This window comes from Centruroides vittatus, unplaced genomic scaffold, assembly GCF_030686945.1.
Source record: "Centruroides vittatus isolate TY-2023 unplaced genomic scaffold, ASM3068694v2 contig_2787, whole genome shotgun sequence".
Classification (NCBI taxonomy): Eukaryota; Metazoa; Arthropoda; class Arachnida; order Scorpiones; family Buthidae; genus Centruroides; species Centruroides vittatus.
In genome coordinates, this window is record NW_027121767.1 from 226,120 (window position 1) to 250,391 (window position 24,272).

At 27.9% G+C, this 24,272-nt stretch overlaps 1 protein-coding gene across 4 annotated transcripts; it reads right to left on the minus strand.

Moving 5' to 3' along the window:
• Nucleotides 1-12,472: 12,472 nt before the first annotated feature.
• Nucleotides 12,473-22,431, minus strand: LOC136972079 (lactadherin-like). Of its 4 annotated transcripts, XM_067266626.1 has the most exons (13): nucleotides 22,182-22,430; nucleotides 19,256-19,380; nucleotides 18,965-19,050; nucleotides 17,991-18,196; nucleotides 17,672-17,794; nucleotides 17,283-17,421; nucleotides 17,071-17,211; nucleotides 16,497-16,675; nucleotides 14,236-14,380; nucleotides 13,663-13,710; nucleotides 13,351-13,584; nucleotides 12,939-13,155; nucleotides 12,473-12,866 (listed from the first exon to the last, which is right to left on the minus strand). In XM_067266626.1, the coding sequence occupies exons 3-13, from the start codon at nucleotides 19,038-19,040 to the stop codon at nucleotides 12,791-12,793; spliced, it is 1,584 nt and encodes a 527-aa protein (XP_067122727.1). In that variant the 5' UTR covers nucleotides 19,041-19,050; nucleotides 19,256-19,380; nucleotides 22,182-22,430; the 3' UTR covers nucleotides 12,473-12,790. The 4 variants fall into 4 exon arrangements, with proteins under 4 accessions (XP_067122727.1, XP_067122729.1, XP_067122730.1 ...); XM_067266628.1 differs by lacking the exon at nucleotides 19,256-19,380 and having other exon boundaries at nucleotides 22,182-22,431; XM_067266629.1 differs by having other exon boundaries at nucleotides 12,473-13,155; nucleotides 22,182-22,428.
• Between the last annotated feature and the right edge of the window lie 1,841 nt (nucleotides 22,432-24,272).

The window sequence follows — 24,272 nt, forward strand, 5'->3', positions numbered from 1 at the left end:
AATTCATGTATAATGAATAGTAAACTTTAACATTCTATTTTTATTTCCTTTACAGGAAATACAAAGGATGTTTGTTACGTCCTTTTCGTTTATTTATATGGAAATCAATTTCAACATTTTATAACAATGCAAGCAATTTTATACGTTTATTACTTTATAAAAGTAGATTATTACTTTAATTTGTGTGCGAATATATTTAAGCAATTATAAATAAAGCTGAAACATTCTAAATTCATTTACGAATATTTTCAAAATTTTCGTGAAAAATTGGACTTACTGTTAAACAAACATTAAACAACATTTTTATTTTAATAAAGGGTAAGTAGCAGACAATTGATTTCTGCTGGGAATCGAATACATGTAGTTTTGTTTAAACAGTTAAAATCTTCTATTTGTTTTATATTTATTTATATAAAATGATATATTCATACGTTATCTTGTCATAACGAATAAGAATCATATAATTTTCACTAAAGTTTGTTCCTTTCTTCTCTCAGCCAATAAGAATGTAGAATGCCATTATTTCTTTTTAATCATATTTAATCAGAAATAACGAAACAAATGAATGATATCACTTCCACCAAAATAACTGAAAATATAATAAATCTGTTGAAATCTGAAGACATAATTAAGATGCTAAAAATACTAAAAAAACAGTTCAAAAATAAATGAACCAAAAATGGAGAAAGTCAGACGGAATTTTAGTTTAATATTACAGATTCTCAATCGTTGTTGTTATGCGTGAACAGTCCGCTTTTCAAGATTCTGTCCGCGTGTCCGCTCTTTTTGGCATTGTCAGCTTTTTTCGCCGATGATTCAATTTCCGTTTTCTTACAGTTATTGCTTTTTGGATATTTTTATGTATACGAATCCATTAATACTTTTTTACTTGTTGTTGCCGTTGATTGTCAATATATTTCAATCGAGTGTTGTAGGCTATAGCCTATACTTTTTCTTTGGCTGTCAAAGAAACCAAAAGAAAAAATATGCACAATACTTTTTATGATTTTTTTAAGCAGAAGAATATTATTTATGTAAAAGTGTTTACGTAATCACATAAGAAGAATTGGTGACCCCCACTTTGGGGGCCTCAATGCTATATTTAGGGAAATCGCTGTTTTTCACTAACCTGCATTAATATAACGAGTGCAAAATGATCAACAATACAAAACGGGTGCGATAAAATAATCTTATATCACATTTAACAATTTATTTTCATATTGTAATATTTATTGTACACCTTACATTATAGAATTCCATCAAAATTGTCAAAATTACTATACTTCGATTAATTAAAAATTTTGGCTGTCAGCTTTTTTGGATAAATGTCAGCTTTTGTTTAGCTATGATATCAGATCTTTTCAAAAATTACAGGTTGAGAGCTAGTAAAATTAATGAAAACATTGATATGTGAACTATTATTACATTTGAAAAATAAACATTAAGGCAAAATATAAGCTTATCTGTCAAGAAATGTGTGTTCAATTCGATAAGTAAACTTTGACGATGAAGTTTTGTTTAGTAAATAAAAGCTGTTATTTAGAATTATTCTATAAATAAAAATAATTTCATGTGATTTTCGTTCTCTTTGTTCTTACGGAAATATCATATTAGAGAATTCCAGAAATATATTTCTTGTTTTAATTATGAGTTGCATTATTTATTATTATAACGAACTTTGCGTTACTAATAAAAATACTCTATCATTTTCCGAGCATTACCTCTATTTTCAGTTATTAGCCAATATTGAAACAATTTAATTTAATGTAAAATTAATATGTACGGTTTATTGTTGTAAAAAATTATACAGAAAAAATTTTCAATTGTGTTGAACGGATTATTAACAACGAATCCTAATTAGTGAACTCTGTAACATTGCTACAGTTAATACAGCTGTAATTACGCCTTGTGTATCGATACTGTAATAAGAGGATCACATTATTTCTTAATGTTTAAGAATTTAATAATTTTATAACATTGAAGACAAAGTCTGCCCAAAATTGACCACCATTTATTTTTTCCGTGTTCCAGACAATACACGTTCTTGGCGACTGACCGTTCTTTTTAGGCTGCTTGTCGCCAGAAGTTAATAAAGTTCATTTAAAAAACACAAAATATATCCAATTAAAATTACAAGTAATTTCTGAAAAAGGATAAAATAATAATCTCCATCGGACGAACATTCACAGATTTAAGAATTGAAGTTATTCTTTTATACGCCGTATTTTCCGGCGTATAAGACGACCCCCCCCCGACTTTTACAGTTAAAATATAGAGTTTGGGATATATTCGCCCTATAACACGACACCAAATATTCTCAAAAGTCAGGGGTCGTCTGTATAAGACGACCCCTGACTTTTGAGAAGATTTTCCTGGTACGGTAATTAAAAATTTGAACCGTGTGTTGAATTTTCTCCTGAGTAGTGTTGTCAGATCAGAATTAGTGCATTCGCCCATATCCAAACAAGAAATAATTTAATTTTTTCCCTAGAATAATGGTAATAATAAAAGACACGATAATTTATTATGTTAGAGAACGACATTAATAAGAATAAGTTACAACCTTCATATATTATTCAATTATTATTTTTATGCTAGTTGTACTCAGTAAAACATTTTCTGTAAAATGTTGTTAAATTACAAATAAATAGAGAAAATAAAGAAGCAAATAAATTTATTAACATAAAGACTTAGATCTCCGTATTTCAACATTTTTTGAGTAAATAACTTCACTGTTGGGTATTCATTTTCGCATGCAAAGTTGACGAATTTAATTGAACATAATTTTTCTTATTTACCTGTGAAAGTTTTTCGTTCAAGCGTCATTTTATTCGAAAGAAATGACATCAGTCACTTCCAACTTTAATTCATTTCCAATACTCTTTCCTTTACTAACGTAAAATTAAAAATAACCGGAAACCAATGAAAATAAATAAATAAATAAATAAATAATAATAATAATAATAATGCCAAATGAACTAGCGGATTTTTCATCGGGATGTAACAAGGCTAATTTAATTAATAGTTATATATAAAGCAATTTGACTGTATGTAGGCGGTTAAGCCGCCATCTAATGAAAATTACTAATTAGAAATTAATTTAATTTTAATTTAACTTTGGAATATTTTGGAAGATGGGATGGCAAGGAAGATCTTTAACTTCTTTCGAACTCAACCTGTTGCTGAAGTTGAATTCATAAACTTTACATTAGAAACAACTGATTACGTGACCAAAATCACTGTTGCAAGAAACATTTTAATCTTTAAACAGTATTTTAGAGATTAGTGCGAGTATTTATTTATAGTATGTACTATATTGGTTTCAATCTACGACAACGGAGTCTATGGGCGTCTTCTCATTGATAGCGATGATGTCGCCATCAATGGGAAGAAAGATGGTTTTCATGGGAATTAGTGTTAACGTATTTTTCAACCACATGTGCATGAGTGCTCTGTTGTTTTATCGATAAACGAGTTTTATAAACTTCAGAACATCATGCACATGTGATTGAAAAAGCCGTTCACGTTAAATATCCATGAAAACAGGGTGAGTCATATAATAGCCGCAACGTTGCCACCAATAAAATGGCGCCCTTAGACTTCGTTTGTTGTAGATTAACTTAAGACCAAGTAAAAATAAGTAATTCACTCCAGAATTGTTATCAATGATCAGGAAATTCTAATGATATGATTTCTATTAACATTCTTATTAGATATTCCTAATCATTATATAACTTTAAATAATCTTTACCTCATAGTTTACGGTGGAAATCCTATAAGTTTAGTGAGAAAATATTGCTTTAAGTATTGTTTATAGATTAAAAAATCATGTTAATACAATAAAATAAAATCCATCGTATGTGTGCATGTAAAGTTATGTGTGTTTGTGAATTCCCCATACAAGTAACTCCTATTTTTGTGCAATCCAGATGAAATTTTGATTATATATTCTACTTAATTTGAAAAAATATTAGCTATAAGCTATAAAATAAGGTTTTATCGATTTAAGCTCACTGACGTTATTTACCTTAAGAAGCATTTTTAATATTTCGGCAAATTGCATAATTTTAAATTCACTTCATTAAATTTAAATTTTAAAATAAAAGAAAAAAAAATATTGTGTCGCTTCTACAACAAATTTTTTAAAAACTTTCCATAGTGACCAGGTAATGTTCTATTATCTAATCGAAAGTATCAATCTGTTATTTAAAATATACTATCGCGATTTAATTATCCGACGGACAGTATAGGCTACTTAATTTGTAGAAATATTAGCTACTCTTCTTGAATTTCTTAAAACTCTAGTCTTCTCAATTTATCAATCTCTGCTTTTTCATAGGAAGAAGTCCGTTATGCTTAACGGGAAATTTCTAATTTAAATATATTATTATTTGTTATTAAATGAAATAAAAGTATAGAAAACTGATACTCGAATAGAAATAGTTGGCCTATATTAAAATTTTTAAATCGATTTTAAATCAAAAGTTTCAATAGCAAATCGATATTGCTAGGGTATTTGATTTCAAGTATGTAAATATAATTGATTTATCTTTTAATAAAATGGTCCCAGACAAGAAAGTGAATTAATGATAACGTATATTCTGCGGTACGAAATAAAAATAAAATTTCAAGAAATAAATAAATTATTAATACTCTATGTTTATCTGTTCGGTTAGTCTTTGGTTGAATGTAAGAAAAATGTGAAATAAATAGTATTGTTATATAAAATTCGTTTTATGTAAGTACATTGTCTAATTATTTCTATTGAAATAGCGGTGAAATAATAATATCAGAAGATTATTGATAATTAATATAAAATATTGATAGTGAAGAACACCATTATTTATAATGTTCAGCGCTTTATTACTTCAAATATCAGTCTCTCACTTGTCAGAAAAATCAGTCATACTCTCGTTTATAACATTTCAGAGAAAATTCTCTTTTTTAAGCTGTAGAAACTGTAATTGCATTTTCTAGTTTGTTAGTATAAGATGCGAATAACACCAAATTATATAGCAATTATAACTATTAGTAACAAGAATCTGTCAAATAGTTTTCTCTTTGCCTGAAGTAATTTTTATAAAGTTATCCTCAGAATATAAATTTCAGTACTTTATTCGTGTGCCAGAGTTTTTATTATGGGAATTATTTTAGTAATCCTTGTAATTATCCTGTTAAAAACGGAAACCGCCAAACGGAAAAAAAATTTCGGTACTATGCAATCCCGGTTTACGCAGGTTTTACTGTATAAATAATAATAAAGATTTATATATTTTAAAACGATATTTCATTAGTGAAGTAAAGACAGTTTTTAAAACTTCTTTAATATCTAACTTGTAAGCAGTAAATGGATAAAAAGTTAATATTTTATGATAAAATATTTACAATACATAATATCACTCTTCTAAAAGAACTATGATATAAATGCCGAATTAATAATTTTTTAGTAAATGCAAATAGCAAAATTTTTCATATTCGGGAAGTCTATTTCTAAAACGTGCTAAATCCAATGTTGAGTTGTAAACTTAATGTTTCCCCGATTTGCATGACCATCTTTCAATTTCCAGCGGCATTTTATATAGAAAAGCTATTTCAATTTAGTTAACATAATACAATTTTTGAAAAAGGTTAATGTGTTTATACAACTCAAAGTTGTAAAAGGTCAGAATCTTAAATAATTAACGTTTAAAAATTTTAATCATAATTGTTGAATTAAGGAATAATGTTCATATTATCAAACTTTATATCATATACCCGAAGTCATTTTTTAAAGGAAAAATTTGTGTACTTTATTACACGTGTAGAAATTATTTTAATGGGAAAAAATATAAGAAGTTGTAAACTTTTACACTTTAGTTTCCCAGCTATTGTGTGTATAACACGGAAGAGCATTGGAATCGTGTCAAATTTGACCTTTTGGGTTTTTGAGAATCTTGGCGTTTTTGAGACCCTCGAACCCAAAAAGGTAAAAAATAAATAGGAAAAACTTCTGTGGATGTGTTTTTTTCGTATTGGCGTTTACTTCGTTTAAATAATATCTCAGGATGGAGTAAAAATTAAGAAACGAAATTTAGCACGATGATTTGTATATAAGAGATGCTGTTGAATTTTGGAGTACGGAACTCAAGAGGGTGGAACGATAGAAAGGAGTCATAGGTCATATCTAAACTGGGTCGTACTTCATAAAAATTTTACTCATTATTGTCATTTACAATTTTTTTTTTTTTAAATTCATGTCTACTTTCAAAATTAAGCCTTTTGCCTTTTATAACAATCAATAACATAAAAGTCATTTTTTATAGCATTTCATAACAGATAGCACCACGCACAATTTTAACTTTCTGCTAATGTGTCTTAGTGTTTCTTAAACAAAAAATCCAGCAATTCGCTGCTAATTTTTACACTTTAAAATAATTCATACAATGAAAAATATAAAGTGCTAATATAAAAAAATGTAAAATATTTTAAAAATTCTATTACTGCATAAATCTGACGTTTTATTTTAGAGAAAAATTATTTATATTAATGTGTCCGATTTGATTTAAAATCCTCGTTACATGTTTCGCATTTTTTTTACAATAAAAAATATATATACAGTGAAACCTCCATTAACGGACACTCCCGAATAGCGGGGCTGGCCCACCAGTGGCCAAGCGGTTCCGTTCCCTGAACACTGGGAGTTCGGTCGTTGGCTTGCGCCTCGACCGAACTCCCTGAGCACGTGGCGTTTTCCGGGTTTTCTCCACGTCTATAATGCCTGAATAGGAACTAGTTACCCTTAAAAAGACCTCCCGGAAGGCATTACCCCTAGGCAGATCGCCCGAGTGACGCGTTGCCATAACCGAAGTAGTAATAAAAAAATAAACTTAAGATCATAAATGACGTCATAAATGCGAGAAAAACGAACATCTTCGCACATTTTAAAGTGGTGGGCAAATCGCCTTCGTGACCCGGTATTCGAACGAGATTCAATTGAAACGAGATTTTTTCAGCTGTATATATATATTATATATTATATATATATTTTAATTATATATGCCTCGTATACTTTTCGGTATATTCACATTCCTAACGCAAATTTGATGTTTTCGTAATCCATCGTATACTTCACTTTATAATGACCAGGTTAAAATACACTACGGCTGCCGTCATAGAGGACAAACTTCTCGGTCCCAAAAGTGTCCGCTATTCGGAGATTATGTATAGGCTATATTTTTCCAAGGACTCTAGCAGGTCAGACATTTTAACCTAGATTAATAAAATAATGTAAAAAATAAAAATTACTTTGAAAAAAACTCTTATCTTAAAAACCGATGATGGGTTGTCGGATGGGTTTCTGTTGCTGTCGGATGACTTGTATCAAGGTTTCTTTGTGAAAAGCCCTACTGAGGAGGCCGTTAGCGGCGAAATGCATTTGGGGTAATGTAATGTAACATGAATAAAATTTCTCTTTCAGAGTTTACCTGTTTGCCTTACATTTTTTAGTTTTAACTTGTGTTTGTTTTTGAGTAAACAGATTAGAGTTATGTAAAATTTCTAGCCTCCGTATGTCAGAAAAGAGTGGAGATTAATTTTCCGTGTACTAGTATATAGTACAAATAAGTAAAAGACGGATTTTAACCTAGATTAAAGTGTCCGCCCGAACACTTTTTAATCTAGAAAGGCATAAGCAACCGAAACTGGATGAAAATCTTTTTTACGAATTGTGGATATAATAAAATGAAATTATGTGTAATATTAATCACTCCATCTTTGAGAAATCCTGTGACATATCACACCGCCGCAGATTTTTATCGAGCTATTTATATAGGCCTAAGTGTATCGAATTTACCCTCCGTATCTGTATTTCAAAATCTTCTTAATAGTTTTCTTAAAATTCTATAAGTTAAAAAATTTATAGCTAACTAATCTAAAAGATATTAATTTATTGCAATGTGGCGTAGGATTAGGATAAAAATAATAGTTTCTGTGCACGGTTCGGCTATTCGTTATTTGTTTTTCTGAAAATAAAAAATTGAACATTTTTAGTTTCGATGAATAAGTTTTCTTCATCTCTTATTCATCCAAATCGAGAATTTTCAATTCCGTTCATTTTCTGTACTTTATTGTTATAGTTCATTGTTAAATGTGAAATGCTGAATTTCTCGAAAGTTTTGTATTCATGTATAATTTGTTAATAAGTCTATAGCTGCAAAAGTACTTCATAAAAAATAAATAAATAAAATAATAAAAGTTATAATGGAAGAATTGATGGAACGTAGTATGGAATGCAATACAACCTTCTCATACAAGCGTCTCGTATCAACAAATTCCATTTGTACGAAACTTAGAAAAAATAAAACGTCCCAATTTCCACACAAATTATTTTAATTGGAATTAAGAGAGAAAATTTAAATTCAATTATTATCACTACAAATTTGTTTTAAGGAAATGTGTTAAAAAATTAAATAACTATTGCAAACTAAAACAAGCTTTTAATACGGATATCTCTTTTATTTATTTTCCATTGGAAGTAAATTAAAAAGTAACTCCTAGTTGGAAATTGAAGCTGATAATTTTTGCTTTTAGTGATTAAAGAACAACAATGACAAGAATTAAAAATAGAATAAAGTTTTGAAATAATTTTGTAAACTATTTAGAGCTACTATCGCTTGTTTGTCCTAAAAAAACAAACAAACAAAAAAAACAAATTAAGTCTTACTGTTATTTTTCATGAATTCAAATTCAATTCATTTTTTCCTATTTATTCACAAATGAAATTGTTGGCATTGGAATCTTTATCTGATATCAGCGGCAATTCTATATAACTTTATATAAACGCAACTTATATATTTATAGATGTAAAGTCCATATCACACGATACTTAAGCTAATATTTAAGATTTAGGATACCAAATAGTATTTTATTCCAGTACCTATGACGAATATTTGTGCGTTGCCACAAGAAAAAGCCTAAGTTTCTTGTACCTAAAATTACCACTGTAACAGTGAAATTCCTATGTAATGTGATTGTTAAACGAGAAGTTTTCGACAGTTAGTTTAATTAAAAATCAACAGATGGCAGTACGATATTGTTGTTTCTGCAGAGAATTTCAACACCTTCCATTCATTACTTTTTAAATTACTATTCTGTTTATTTATTTCATATCTTAACTTTTTATTTTCGATTCTTGTAATCTTTGAATCGATATTTAATTAATACACAATTTGCTTTTCTTTCTGTAAAATATGAGATTATTTAATGAGATAATTTTAAATTTTTATATATAAAAAACGTGTTAATTTACAAATAACCACCGATTTTGACGATCATTTCATTAATAATAAATTGTAATATCAAGAAAATATGTTTAATATTTTGAGTATATAAAAATATTTAAATTTTATTTTTTAAATGTTACTTTTTATTTAAATACAAGAATTGATAATGTTTAATATATAGATATTCGTGTTCCACTTATTTAATTTCTTATTTGTCATTTCTAAGCATTGAAAAAATTGCTGAATGAAATAAAATATTTTAATTTATAATTTGCAAAGACTTTCATAAAATTAATCTAGAAAATACTGTTTAACAGATAATATACTTAGAGAAATTATACTTGGTTATAGTTATGAAGTACTTCGAGACCGGTTGATGTTTAACGTTAAACCATGGAGTCACTGTAATAGTAATTTAAAATTGTGGATACATTTTAAACTGCAATGGTATTTTTTTAAATTTTTTTACCTGTAAATAAGTAATTTCTAAGCGAGATATGTCAACACCACCTGAGGAAAATCCTGCAAGTCATGCCGACAGAAGAGGGGCCTTTGCCCGATCGGCCTATAGAGGATCCAGAATAAAGGTAAAGTAAAAATGCCTTGTGTCTATTAATGCACTTTGTAGTGAAGGAAAAAAGAAATTATACTTATTCAAATAAGCCCTTGAATTTATAAAAATTATAAAACTATTTATTTTTAGTTTAAACAGAATTTTTCGAGATTTCGATCAAGCTAATTTATTAACTTGAAAACGTAAATATGTTTTGTTTTTAGACTTAAAAGATCTAATAAAGCTATTTTTATAAGAATATAAAAAGATTTATTCTTTTTATATCTTCTTTAATTTAGTCTATGCTTAAATAAACAAATGAAAAACGTAACACATATTTTTACGGATATTATTAATTTAATCTAAACATGTTTATATTTTTAGATATTAAAGTTTCTATGGGAAAGAACGTGTATCCTAAAAACCTGCACAAATTATAGTTATTTAAAATTAGGCGGTTTTTTGGGGGGTACAGATAAGTTGTTTTACGTTCGAATGAAATGATCAGATCTGCAATCGATTGCAATTAGAACTTTTGTCTTATTTCATTAATTTCCGGATGTGGTCAGCTATAAAATGGCAGTTTGAACCTTAATAATGTCCTACAACTCCTTCGCGGATCCAGCTTCCCGACTATTTTTTTAAAACTTTTTGCTTCAGTTAGCACCAAAATCTCTTAATCGGTATCAGCTGCAGAAAGTTTGAAACTTAATGTTTCAAATTCCGCAATGGTCCAACTTGGCAACTTTGTCGAAAGCGTTAATATGTCTGGCCAGAAAACTTAGCCTTAGTTAAGATAGGATTTGTTTTAGGAAGGGTGCCAGCCTTTTCTGAATGCATTCGTTGTTATACACTTCTTTGGTGATGGAGATCGTTGAGGGGAATGAAGGCTCATGAACGTTTCTTTCGACTGATTGCCAGCCAAACCAGAAGGTTCGGCGAACACTTGGAATGTTGTTTGAATTTGATTTAAAGATGCATCTTTAAGAATCCGATCCTTTTCTGATCAAAATAGTTATTATTACCAGCACATTCACTTCAGTCAAAAGTGAAATAGGACTCATCCATAACCACATCAAGATTGTTTGACGCCTTCAAGACTTCGCCATGCAGCTTCCTCAGGATTTTTCGAGTAATAAGTTGCTTTGTCGTGCATTTTAGTTCACTTTCGCTTCTTGAGAGTCAGTTGACTTTTCTTCAAAATCCGACGAATATGTCCGTGTGAAATTTTGAACTTTCTTCCCAATTTTATGAGTGTTTGTCTCAAGGCTTCTTCCTCCAATTGGTTCCCCTTTCTTTCAGTCATTTTCCTCCTCTTTCGACCACTTCGCTTTCTTATTTTTGCAGGTTTCCTTTGCTTTAAACTTTTGAAATGATGATATACGCTGTGCGCCAAAAAACTCTCTTTGTGCAGAAATGTGTAACTGTATACGATTTTCTACTTTTACGATTTTTAGTATAAAATCTGCCACTTACATTTTTTCTATCGAATTTATTTAACGTTCCATTTTGAAAATAGAAGGATTAATTATTTACTAAAAACTTTTCGATAAGTTAGCATACATTCTTCCTAGAATGATTTCATTGTCTCGTGCGCATGAACAGTTATTCGAAATGACCAGTAAACGTATTTAAATTTGTGCAATTTTTAGAATACGCACCTGTATTCTTTACCTTTATTTACAACTAGTTAACCGATAAGGGTATTAAGGTTTAATGTTACATTAGTATTTTTAAACAATATTTAACTTTATAAGACTTTCATATAAAGTTTATGTATTGTTTTGTTGTTATTTAACGTTTGATAAATGTAATAAATTTAAATCTATTAATTTACGTGTGTAAAAGTCATTCTTGTTTTTTTCAAAGCAAAGTGTAGCTGTTCAAAAACGATACGTAAGATCTTCGAATAAATAAATAAAAAAAAAAAACCATTGATGATCGAAATATCGAACAAAACTAATACAGAACGACCGTACTTTTAAAAATATAACTTCTGAATGTTACTGTATTTCGTTTAAATTATTTTTAAATTTAAAGCAACGTCAAGTAGCGATGACACTACAGGAATTATTCATTTTACAATAATCATGTTTAATTGTTTTAGAATAAGTTTATAGAATAAGTATGATATATTGTTATATTTCTACATAAAACAAATCATATGACGAAAAATATTCTCGTCTCTTTGCACTCTGCCACTTTTCTGTTTTGAAAACTAACTTTTTGGTAAAAAATGAATAAAATTGTTAAGTAAAAAAGATCATTTTGTATAAAAATAAGCATGAAAAAAATATAACTTTTGTGCAGTTATTTTTAATTAATCATTTTAACAGGATCTGTGGTAAATAATTGAATAATTTATCATATCACTATTATAAATAATTAGTTATTTGTAAAATGAAATTATATTTGTAAATTAAATTGCAGGCCTATTTTAGTTATAATCGTTCATTAAAAATACATGTAAACCTACAATGCAAGTAGTTTCTAAAATTATAATTAATATACAGTTATTAGGACGTATTAATTAAAATAATAAATAATTTAATTAATTAGTATCTCAATTTATCATAATATGATTCATATATATTAATTTGTTAACAGTACCAATCGAATCATACTATAATTTTGGTAATTTAAAATATTAATCTCCATATGATTATAATTCTATTTTATTAATTGAATTACTATTACAGAGTTTCTGAATTTGCATAATGTAATTAATTCATTATTGAATAGACAAAAATCTACTTTTTCTCTCTCTTTTTTTTAAGTTTAAAACAAACTTTACAACGAACGAACATCAACAGTGACAAAAGGAAGACTTCGAATGAATTTTCCACAAAAAAGAAAAAACCGTTATTGCTTTGCACTGTCGATGACTGCAGTCATTGTCAAGTTGGGAAAAATATATATATTGTATATATTCCAAAACAAATTTGGATGAAATGAATATTTTAATAAGTTAAAACACTTAGAATTTGTTAAATGTTAAAGATGAATTATAATGATGGCACCATAAGCCCCGTCGATATGAGGTATTTAGATGACTGTACATATAATTGAAAGAATATTAGTAAATTAGAACTTCGCATAGAACAGCAGAATATAGGCGACTCCACCTGTTAGGTACTCCTGTGGCTTTAACGTATATGTACCTGCCATTCATATTAGCTGGGCAGTCGATGAGGATCCTTTTACGAAAAACTGCTCCATTCATTCTCGATACAGATCCACATTTATTGCCAGTTATAATGGATTCCAATCTGGGCTTATCTTCTACATAAACTGTTAATTTATCTAATTTATAAACATAATCTCTGTATGGAGTAGCTCGATCTGAAAATAAAAAAATATTTGTTTGCATGAGCTGTATTAGGATTTTTTAATTACCATTGTAGATTGGTAAAACAATTGAAATCTCTAAAGGGCGTCTACTTAATGGAAATGATTGAGTATAAAGGGAGTCTCATTGTTTCTACTGTTAATCAATCACTCCAGCAAATGAAGCAATCACGTAAAGGTTTAACTTACCCTGACCTTTACCCTGCCAAGTGACAATCACGACACCGCGTATAGTTCTCTTTTGTCCGAGGTCAACCATCCAAATCGGGTATTCCACATAATAGTTATCGAGAATAGCACATTTTTGAAGTTGATTGTCTGCTTCTCCATCCACAGCAAATGAAGAATGTCCATATTTCCATCCGACCCAGGCATGTCTTTTATCGTTTACCCAGGTTTCTTTTTGATAAGCTAAATTCTCCACTAGAAAATAGAAAGGAATGTTGATAACACGAAGTTGTTTATGATATTATCGTTTTAGTTTGATTTATTTTTACTTACCACATTCTGTACAGTCATGTATTCTGAAAAATCCTGGACCACAATCACCTGAAAAGTAAACATTACTTAATACTATTATCGTAATCGGTTAAATTTTTAATAATATTTATTACTGAATATTTACAGATACTAAGGCTTAAAAACGTGAACTGCTTTCATTCACTATATAATCTTCAGAAAGGATATAAAAGTTGAAAGTAAGTTGTTTTATATAATTCATATATTCTATTATCTTTAATATATTTGCATTTATTTAAATCTATAAAATTCTCATATGTAAAACAAAATAGGAAGTACAAAATATAAACGTAATAGTAAAGTTTATTTATAGATTTAACACTGTTTTTACTGAAAATTTCCATTGCGAATTGAAACAATTGATAAAATAATTCTTGTTTATTGAATTTAAAAATAATTTATTTTTAAAATTACTTTTTTTAACGAATGATTTTTCTGATTTTTGCATGACCATACTATAAGAATATATTTGTTTTATCGTAACTTATTATACTTTTAATTATAGCTATATTTATATGACATTTTATATTTTGAATTAAATGTAATTGAAATTACCTGTATGACGACATCCAATTACACCCAATCTTAAACTGACTCTCCCGTGCCATGAAGTTGGATGGATTCTTACATATCGACTCACAAAAGGATGATTTAAATAGTGATGCCTTTCCGTATTCTTATCCATATTTCCACCAAATTCCTATTAAGGATATTGTATCTGAATTATTTATAATTTTATAATTAAATGTTACTTCAATAAGAATTTTTAGCAAAAACAAATGATGCATAATTAAATATTTTATATAAAATGAGAGCTGAATATCCTATATTATTCTCTAAAAATAATCACTTTTACTCTTTAGATTACATGAAAAATGGAAATAAAAGAAAAATTATATCCAGAATTTTTTAAAATAAAACATTAAAAATAAAAGATTAGTTCTCAAAGAGCACAGTTATTTCTAAAATAAAATGTGTTATAGACTCGAAATATTTTAGATAATTTATTTTGCATTTTAAAAATTTAAATTTTAAACGCAAATCATTAAGAAAGGAGATGTGATGTAACATAAAAATTTATAAAAGCAAATATCAAAATAAAACACACAAGGAAGCGTCATATGGTATTAACAAGACTTAATAAATAATTAATGTTTATACTTTTACATATTCTGATTAAAACAAATGTATATAATTGATAATAATTTATAGGATTTAGACAAAAGAGATTCTTTAAACATACAAAATCAACCGGTTAGTTTATCGATCTATCGGTTCTTTTATTATGGATATATTCTAATGATATTTTAGCCAAGTTAACTTCAACATTGAATAATGCTAAATTGAAGTATTTTCATTGGTTTTAAATTTTATATTAAATTAAAGTGATCATTACTTATAGTAGAAAAGAGTTATGTGCAAACATAAATAAATACCTAGTAATAATTTTAATTTTATATCACATTATCTGAAACACATTTTCTCAGATGTTTAAATTGTTGCAAAAATAGTTAGGTAATGATATCTTTTTAAAAATTTGCATTACCATTACGCCAATTATTGATTTTATTGATATAAATTGTCACGCAAGAAACAAATTAAGTATTAAAAAAAATGTTTCAAAAATAAAATTAGATAAATGTTTTAATTGCATAAAATAAACATTTTGATCTTTTGGAAGTAATTGAAAGTTAACTAATACTTTATTATTATTTCACTGTAATTTATACTGTAAAAGGAAATTTGTGTAACATAACTTAATTATAAAGAAATTTAAACGAAATGTAATTGAGGTGTAATTTGTAAATATTGTAGACTTATAAATTTCCACTGTAGTCCGTCGGCCTGTCTGTGCTTCCTTAATCTCGAGAACAGAGTCAGATAGGCGAAAGCCGAGACAGATATGGAAAGATTAGGCACAGGAGGCCCCGATTATACACAAACTTCCGATTCCGATGCAAACCAGACATCAAGTTATTTTAATTCAAATATTTTTCCCTGAAAGGAGTTAGATAGATGACTCTATCGCTAACAGGAAAAGTATAATGTACACAGGCAAGACACTACTAATTTGATATATTTTAAATTAAATACATATGATTAAAAATTGCAGCCCGGCATTGTGACGATGTCACAATAAATAATTGCTCGTTGAAGATTATATAGTGATTATAAATCACATAAAAAATGTCAATAAATTAAAAAAATGTATTCCTAAACTTATATGGGCACATTAAGCATTTTTCTTTAGTGCCAAAAATAAAATTTTTTTATTTCTTAAATTTTCACAGAATTTGAAAGACAATCTCATATACGAGTATTTTGAAGTTGACATAAACAAATCGTTCTACTATTATAATGTTAGTAAAGAGTAAATAAAGTTTTAAAAAGTTTGTCTTTATTATAAATAGAAATCTGCAATTTACATGAAACTTGATCCAAAAATATGTTCAACTTAAAAAGTGAAAAGGTAAATAAAAACACAAGAAATTCTAACAATAAATAATTTAGTAAAACAAAATAAATTATACTAAAAACTAATTTTTGTTTATTACTAAATATAGTATTTTATAGATTATTTCACTACTAATTAGTAAAAAATTAATATTATTTTATGAATTTATTAATTTTTACTATTAATATTTTAAACACCGCTTTTAGAAACATTCGACTAAGAAATATAATCATTAATAAAATAAAGACTTAACTACCTTAATATTTCATCTTACTTTACAAGATCAATAAAGCAATAATAATTTAAAATAATTGTATATATATATTAAAATAAATAAATAACGGATCAATAATGATAATACCTTGACTTTTGGATTCAGGTAACTATCTTCTTTATAAAAGTACCACATATTACTATCATTGCTGTATGATATAAGAAATGATGCCACCCATTGCTTTCTCTTACTATCGCCTCTTCCTTTAGTGACTAAGCCTGTAACCACTGTAGGAGGTCCTAAGTCGACTTGAAGCCACTGATTGGCTGAAAAAAGCGATGTAATCAGAATGAATAACTATTTGTATATATTTTTTTATTACAATTAGCATTTTTTAATGGATACATCAACTTTCCCAGATAAGATAATGTTAATGATAATAGCTGGGTAGTCTCGTCAATGACAAAATAACTTAAGGAGGGAGAAAACCGCGTTACTGATCTTTTAAAGATGTTTTTATCAACTAATTATTCGTTAATAATAATAGTAATAATAATCGCAAGAAATTAATGTTTAGAAATAATGTAAAATTATGATATAGATTTTAAATAGATAATTAATTTTTCGTGTTAATAAATTGTCTCGTGTGTTAAATAAGATTACATATCTTAAAACAAATTTAATAGCCATGACTGAATTTCTGAAAATCACCTGCACTGACCGTCATTCTTTCGAGCGCACCAACCACTCTGACTATATATGTGACCATCATCAGGACTGCAAGTTTTTTGTTTGTTCCATGGTCTCCAACTTGAGGCACTCATTTTGGCTTGTGGCGGTAAACTAATGATTTGGTTGCATTCTATAATCGAACAATTATCACTTAGGCGCTACTAATTATAAACTACATTAATTACTACAGTCGAGACCAACCTTGACATCCAAGAATTTCAACTCTCATACTAGGATGATCGTTCCATTCTAATATATGCAATCTTAGAAATCGTGTTTTAATTGGATGATCTAGGTAATTTTGTTGAATTGTATGAGAATCAGAATTTCCTATAAAAACCTGCATTTATTTAAAAAATAAAATTAATACTTTTGTTACTTTATTGTTCATTTTAGCAATTTTTGTGGTATAACTAATTCAAGATTAAAATCAATTTAAAATTAAATAACATAAATTTAAACATTTAATATTCACATGGTAGTTTCCATTATACTGTATTATATTTGTGTTTAATAATTAAATTTACTAGCTTATATGCTTATAAAAATTATAAAATATTACATATATTATCTATGTGATATGAATTAACCTTTCTTGTTCCATAAGAATCCGTACAATATTTCCAATGAAAAGCATCGGAGCTATGAGATAAAAAGTAAGACGTGACCCATTGTTTACCGTCTCCTCTCCCTTGTGTCATAATTCCAGTCACCTGATATAAAAATAAATTGCAAAATAAATCTCAGTGAATGAATATGATGTATATGCATAACTTATATAATGCATTTAAGAATTACATAGTGTATATATATATATACACTATGTATATATATATTTATATAAATATACATACATACATATATACATATACAAACACACATTTTATTACATCGGTGAACAGTTCTTACCTTTGCTGCAACTCCTAAATCGATTTGAATCCATTCAAAAGCGGATTTATGTCCAGCACACCAGGCGTGTCCACTCAGCTGGTAAAGCCTAGCATATCTCATCTGACACCCAGGTTCTTTTGAAGAAGACAACACGGAACTGGCACTGATCTGCCAATCTTTAACTGAACCTGACATTAGACCTAGAGGCTGGCTGCACCCCGTTACTGTAACAGATATAATTTTAAAATGCACAACCACACTTTCAATTTGATGTCAATCATAAATCATGGTCTTATTTTCTAATTTAATTTAATATTTTTCTACTGAAGCACGATTTAGAAAATATTTTCCCCTGTAAGTACAATTTTTACAATTACAACGTAACACTGATACTAAGGATAATTAATTATCTTCTTTCAAGAAACTGAAAAATATGAATGATTTAAATTAATAATTTATTTTAATAATGGTAAAATAACTTTTATCACTTGTTTTGTTGCAGGGTATATAACAGATAAGAAATATTTTTGCTTTTAGTATAGTTGGTTGTTTGATATGACTGAAATAATGGAAATAAATCGTTGTTGTTTGTATGGTAGATTACACTTCTCTTGCCATCGTTCATCTTCATAAATTTTTTATTTAAACTTCTGGAAAGCAATATTGTTATCTCCCTACGCCAACTAGCATTCTGTGCTTTCAGAACTCACACCATTATCTTATTTTACATTTTAAATAATTATAAATATTCTCAAAATAAACAACGATATTCATTTTTATTAAAAAAATGAATTCGGAATTAATATACAGTATTAATCCTTTGTAAAATTCCTGAAAGTTTTAAGAATAGAAGTTACTTTAAAAACATTGATATTGATATATTTAAAAAGTAAATTTGATTTATTGGATTTTGTGTTTATTTTGAATATTTCTGAATTTATTAAAGCCATTTTTTATGTTAAAACTATTTAATAAATTATCGTTATACTTACATTCTGCCTTTATTTTAAAAACAGGTCCTAACAATCCTACTATCATCATCCAGAGCATCGAATAGAATGCATCCATTTATCTCGATCTTAGAAAGGGAAAAAAAGAGCAATCTTTAAAATACAGTTATCTAAGGTTATTAATAACTTCTAACAAAAAAGCAATCATCCATCAGCTTTCCTATATAATAAGGTAATGATATTACACCCTGAGATATCAACCTCAGTAGTCTGCGAGCTAGATAGGAGCTGTTCCTCCCAATAACAGACACAAGAGGCCTAGTCTATCATTACCTGATTGTTTGGGTGAGGTGAAAATTGCATCCCACCTATGGATGGATAATTCTTGAGCTTCAGGGCGATTCGGCTTATCTCTCAATATGTGATATTTCGAATGCACTGTCATATAAAGAAGCGATCTGTTTGAAGAAAAATTTGATGAGAGAGATAACTCAAGTAATCTTGTTGAGAAAACTGTAACAGCTTGTAGTTTGTGTGTGATAAGTATATTTTCTTTTTTCAGTAGAATTATTTATGGTCTCTGTAATAACTCAATAGTTAATCATTAGAAAAATAAAAGATACACTTACTTGAACTAGAAATATGTATTAAAATAAAAATCACGTAGACTGCGACTGATAATTATAATTAAGATAATTAATACTAATGGAATATTTTTCTTTTCTCTATCTAATATAATTTCCTTCTGATTATTATCTCTCAACCCAAATTTGGAAAGAGGCAAAACAGGGAATATATTTTGAGCTACAATAAATTTATAAAAATTTCTTTTGTTAAATTCGATAATATATCCATTTTACTTCGCAAATGCATTATTTTTAATAATTTAATTTGCTTTTTCTAAGTAAAGTTATTTAGAAGTTCATAAAAATCGATTTGCACAGTAGAAAGTATCAAATAGGAAGAAAAAACTAATCAGGGGTTCCTCATAAGCCGGAATACCAAATGACAAATCGTGAAGGAGTGTTTTTTTGTGAATGCGCGAACCATTTACAAATTCAATGATTCATCGGGCTTAATATCTATCCTTTTTTATACCTCGGGCATCAACGGATGCTCATCGCTCACTGTCTGGTTTCTTTGTTCAACTTCCAACAGCTAAACTTCCATGTGTCGTCCGAGTGATATATAGATCATCATAGGAGGGCAACTTTGATACCCAGACCTGTCCTAAAACGCTACCAGCATCATACCTGTAAGCTTTGTCAGGATCCATTCAAAAAGAAATTTTCCTGTATTGCGACTTTTATAGGGAGGAAAGAAAAATTCTTTTTTTCTTTATTTGTTACATATAGAAAATTGCTAAAAATTATACCTCATAAGCGTCATTTCTTTCTGATCACTAATCAAGAAAAAATATTTGTATAATAACAGTAATTTGTTTTCTGGTTCTATCGATTTTAATTAGCAATTGATGATAACCTGCTAATGATAGCACAACTATTACGCTATCTTACGAATCAATTGCTGCCTGGAGCTAAACCGTTTTATGGTCAATTAAAGTGCCAAAAGTATTATTTTCGGCATTTTTTATGTGCAGATTTTTTTTATCTTTATAAAAATCTCATATTTTAAAAAAGATAAGCATAAGTAACACACATTCAGTATTAATTTTTTAAACTAGTTATTCAAATTCTAATTTATACAATGGAAAAAATAGCAAAATTTAAACAATAAAAAAGAAGTTATTTTTTGAATGCGTTTAATGAATGAAAATTCAGGTTTTTGTCGTACAAAAATCGTAAATAGAAACCGAAATTATTTATTGATAAAGGCACATATGTTAAGATTAAGTGATTAATAATTAAAATGAATTTCTTTACTAAATTCTTTGTTATGTCTAATGAAACTTTCGCCAGTCTTATATAAACTAAACTAACTTCTTTATAAAAAAATTTAAACCAGAAAAATAAAAATTTTTCTCTGATGGAGTAGAAAATGTATTTAATTTCGTAAGCGTAAAAAAAATAAATAAATGATATATATATATCAGTTCGTAACATACTTTATAGCAATTATAACTATTTCCAACTAATATTTTTACTCTATTTCTTAAAAAAATAAAGATAACAATTTGTGACATTTTGATAAATACCTAAGGCTTTTCATTAGAAAAGAGCTTTAATAAATACTGAGCACATTCTACGTAAACTTGTGTATAGAATAAAATATTTATTCACTAAGGAAAAAAACTTTTTCTTTTTTAATATTGACTCTAAAAGGTAATATTTGCTAATTTGTGTGTACTGTATCTTTTAATAATGAATTATTCGAAACCAAACCAACGAAAATATTTAAAAACACATTTTACTTACTCTATGCAAAAGTAATTAATACTCTAATATTAAAAATTCATTTTAAAATTAATTATTTATTTTAAAATTTTAATGCAGTTTCCGTTACCAAATTTCATTTTTAACCTTTACCAATTAACGAATATTGAAAAATATCCTCTAAAAGCTTAAAATATCAGATTATTTTTCCTTTTTTTCTCAGTTTGAAATGAATAATTTGCATTTTTGAAGTTAAGCTCTTGTTTTACAATTTCATTAATAGATTGTGGTATTTATAAACAGTATCAATATATTAATGAATGTTTTGTAATTTAATTAATGTTAATTCAAAAAATATATATATATAGCCTTCAACTTTATAGCTCTGGAGGATATTTAGTTACAGATTAATTTGAGATATAGAGAAGATAAAGAAAAAAAGCAGTGGAAGAAAAACAGAGAGAGAATATAAGCTGGTTCATTCAATCTATGTCCGTGTGACTGAAAGCAAACATCAAGAAGAGATTATGATATAAATTATAACATAAATTAAAATTTAAGAGGAATTTGTAGTCCGCAACGAAGCGCATCTTATCCGCATCACGTGATATGATGTTGCACATCGGTTGTCATGGCAACAAAATTAAATTTTTCCACCAGTTTTTTCTCTTTGTTTTCTTTAATTCAAAGTGCGCTTTTTTAAAGTTTATAAACGTTATTAACGCGCCTAAGTGTTTAATTTATCCTTAAACATTTTTCAAATTGGATTTTTAAGTCTTTTTAACGGTGTTTCAAACGTGTTTAGTAGGCAATTAAAACATTATTCAAGTTATTTAGCTTTAAATTATGAACATTTATCAAAGTCCAAATCGTCATTTAACGTATAAAATCTTTCTTAAATATACTTAAGAAAATCGCTTACTTACTTGATTATTTGTCAGTTTTTACTCATTTTTCTCTCAATTCCAGGAAATAAAAAAATGACTATTTTTCACCTTAAATTCATGTTTATATTTAAAATTTTAACTAGTTTTTTTCTTATGCTTTTTCCAGGATATATTAAAAAAAATTAAGAAAAAAAAACTAAAAATTTCTTCCGAATCGAAAGTAGCAGCCGACAAACTAGCTCGTGACGAAACAGACGAGCGTCGACTGCAGCGCCTTATATCGCCCATCAGTGACGTCACGACAACGCAACAAATACAAAAAAGGTAAAAAAAAAAATTTTTTCTTCTTAAAAAAATATTCAAAATTTATTTATTTTTGCAACTTTAAAAATTAATAAATAATAATAATCTTATAGATATTATTTAAGCAGTGAAATAGTTTAAGTGTATTTCTGTTAATCAAAAACATAAGTTTTAGTATATTTTTGGAGTCCAATTACCTTTTTTTCTTTTTTCTTATTCCACTTCCTCTAAAATTTTTAGTTTTTGCTTTTGCCAAATGTTTATTTTCGCTACATTTTGAGATATTTCGAAGCTAATAATTTCTGTTACCAGTAAATTTAAGAGCTTTTACTAATTGTAATAGAGCAGGGTTAACGATCTAGGTCATTTTTTTTAAAATGGAGAATATGTAATATAAACAGTTTTTTTCTTTACTTGGCGTAAAACCATATTTTCGCCTTCAACGCAAACTCTTGTTAAAAAAAAATATTTTTTGGTAACAAAATATTCCGAGAGGAAATTAGTTTCGGTGGCAGACAAGGTAGTAGCGTTATTAATCTGAAACAAGAAAATCATACCAATCAGTAGGAAGTCAATCACTAGAGTTCATTTTCGAGGTGTGGCCTTGTTAAGAATGACAAAGTGTACAAGTGGGTGTGTGTGTATACATCGTCTCATTGGCCCTACGATGTAACTGGTCTTTTAACTACGCCCTATGGTAACGAAGTAGCCACTTATGACAACAGGACTTAAACTAATGACTTTTCTCCCACCCTGATATAATTTATCGCAGTTTTTTTTTCTTACACCATTATTTTTACTAAATTAAAACCCGTGCGGTAATCTAGACAGTTGGGAATCTGTTTAATTTTGTAATTTAAGCAGACTTCTTGAAATGAACCATTAAAAAAAAGTAATAATAAATAACGTCGATTTTTCTACCCCCCCTGTAAATTTCTGATAGGCCAACTTAGTTACAACTTCGATAGATGATAATTAATATATGAAGAGAGGGAAAAAATATATGTTTATCGCGTTTATATGAAGGTTTATCGCTCGAAATTTTTACTTTTAATGAAATTTTATGTTTCGGTTCCATTTTAGATAAGCCAGTTTTGTTATCGTTTGAAAGATGCAAGTTGTACGTCTGCTTCTAATGTCGAAAACAGTGCAGATTGTCATACTTTCTCTCTCTCTCTCTTGAGTAGCATCTTTCCTGTTGTATTGAGATTTAGTAGTTATTAATATCATCCGTAATCAAGCTGCACCCGTATTATAAGAGGAAGTAGTTTACAACAGGTAAAGTCATACCGTTACTTTTCATTATTTAATGACTGTACTAGTATGAATTTATGATGTCTAGTTCAGTAATAATTATGCACAGCGGCACTATAAACTGTCGTCGAGTAGGATGCGGCATAGGAAAAATTATTTTAGAAAATCTGATTAGAATCCTATAACAGCTACTAAAATACATTATTTATGAGTAAAATTTTCACCTGTTTAGCAACAACAGGTTTTGCTCCGTTCTTTTTTTTTTGTTAAGTGCTGACTCAATAAAATAACATCCCACGCATCCACCGACTAATCAAAAGAGAAGATATAAAGGTGAAAAAGGCCCCTAGAGTTATAAATCAATGTTTTATCAACTAGAAAATCGAATAAGTAAGATGTAGCTGAATAGTGTTTTTTATTTTGTTTTTTCCCCTTCTTCCTCCTCTTCCAACGTATATGTTGATTATCGTCTTAAGATTTATTAGCACGGCTTTGCAATTTTTTCTTCATAAATTAGAAAATTATATATATAAAAACTTTCGACTTCTAAGAATAAAGTATGAAGTTTAAGGC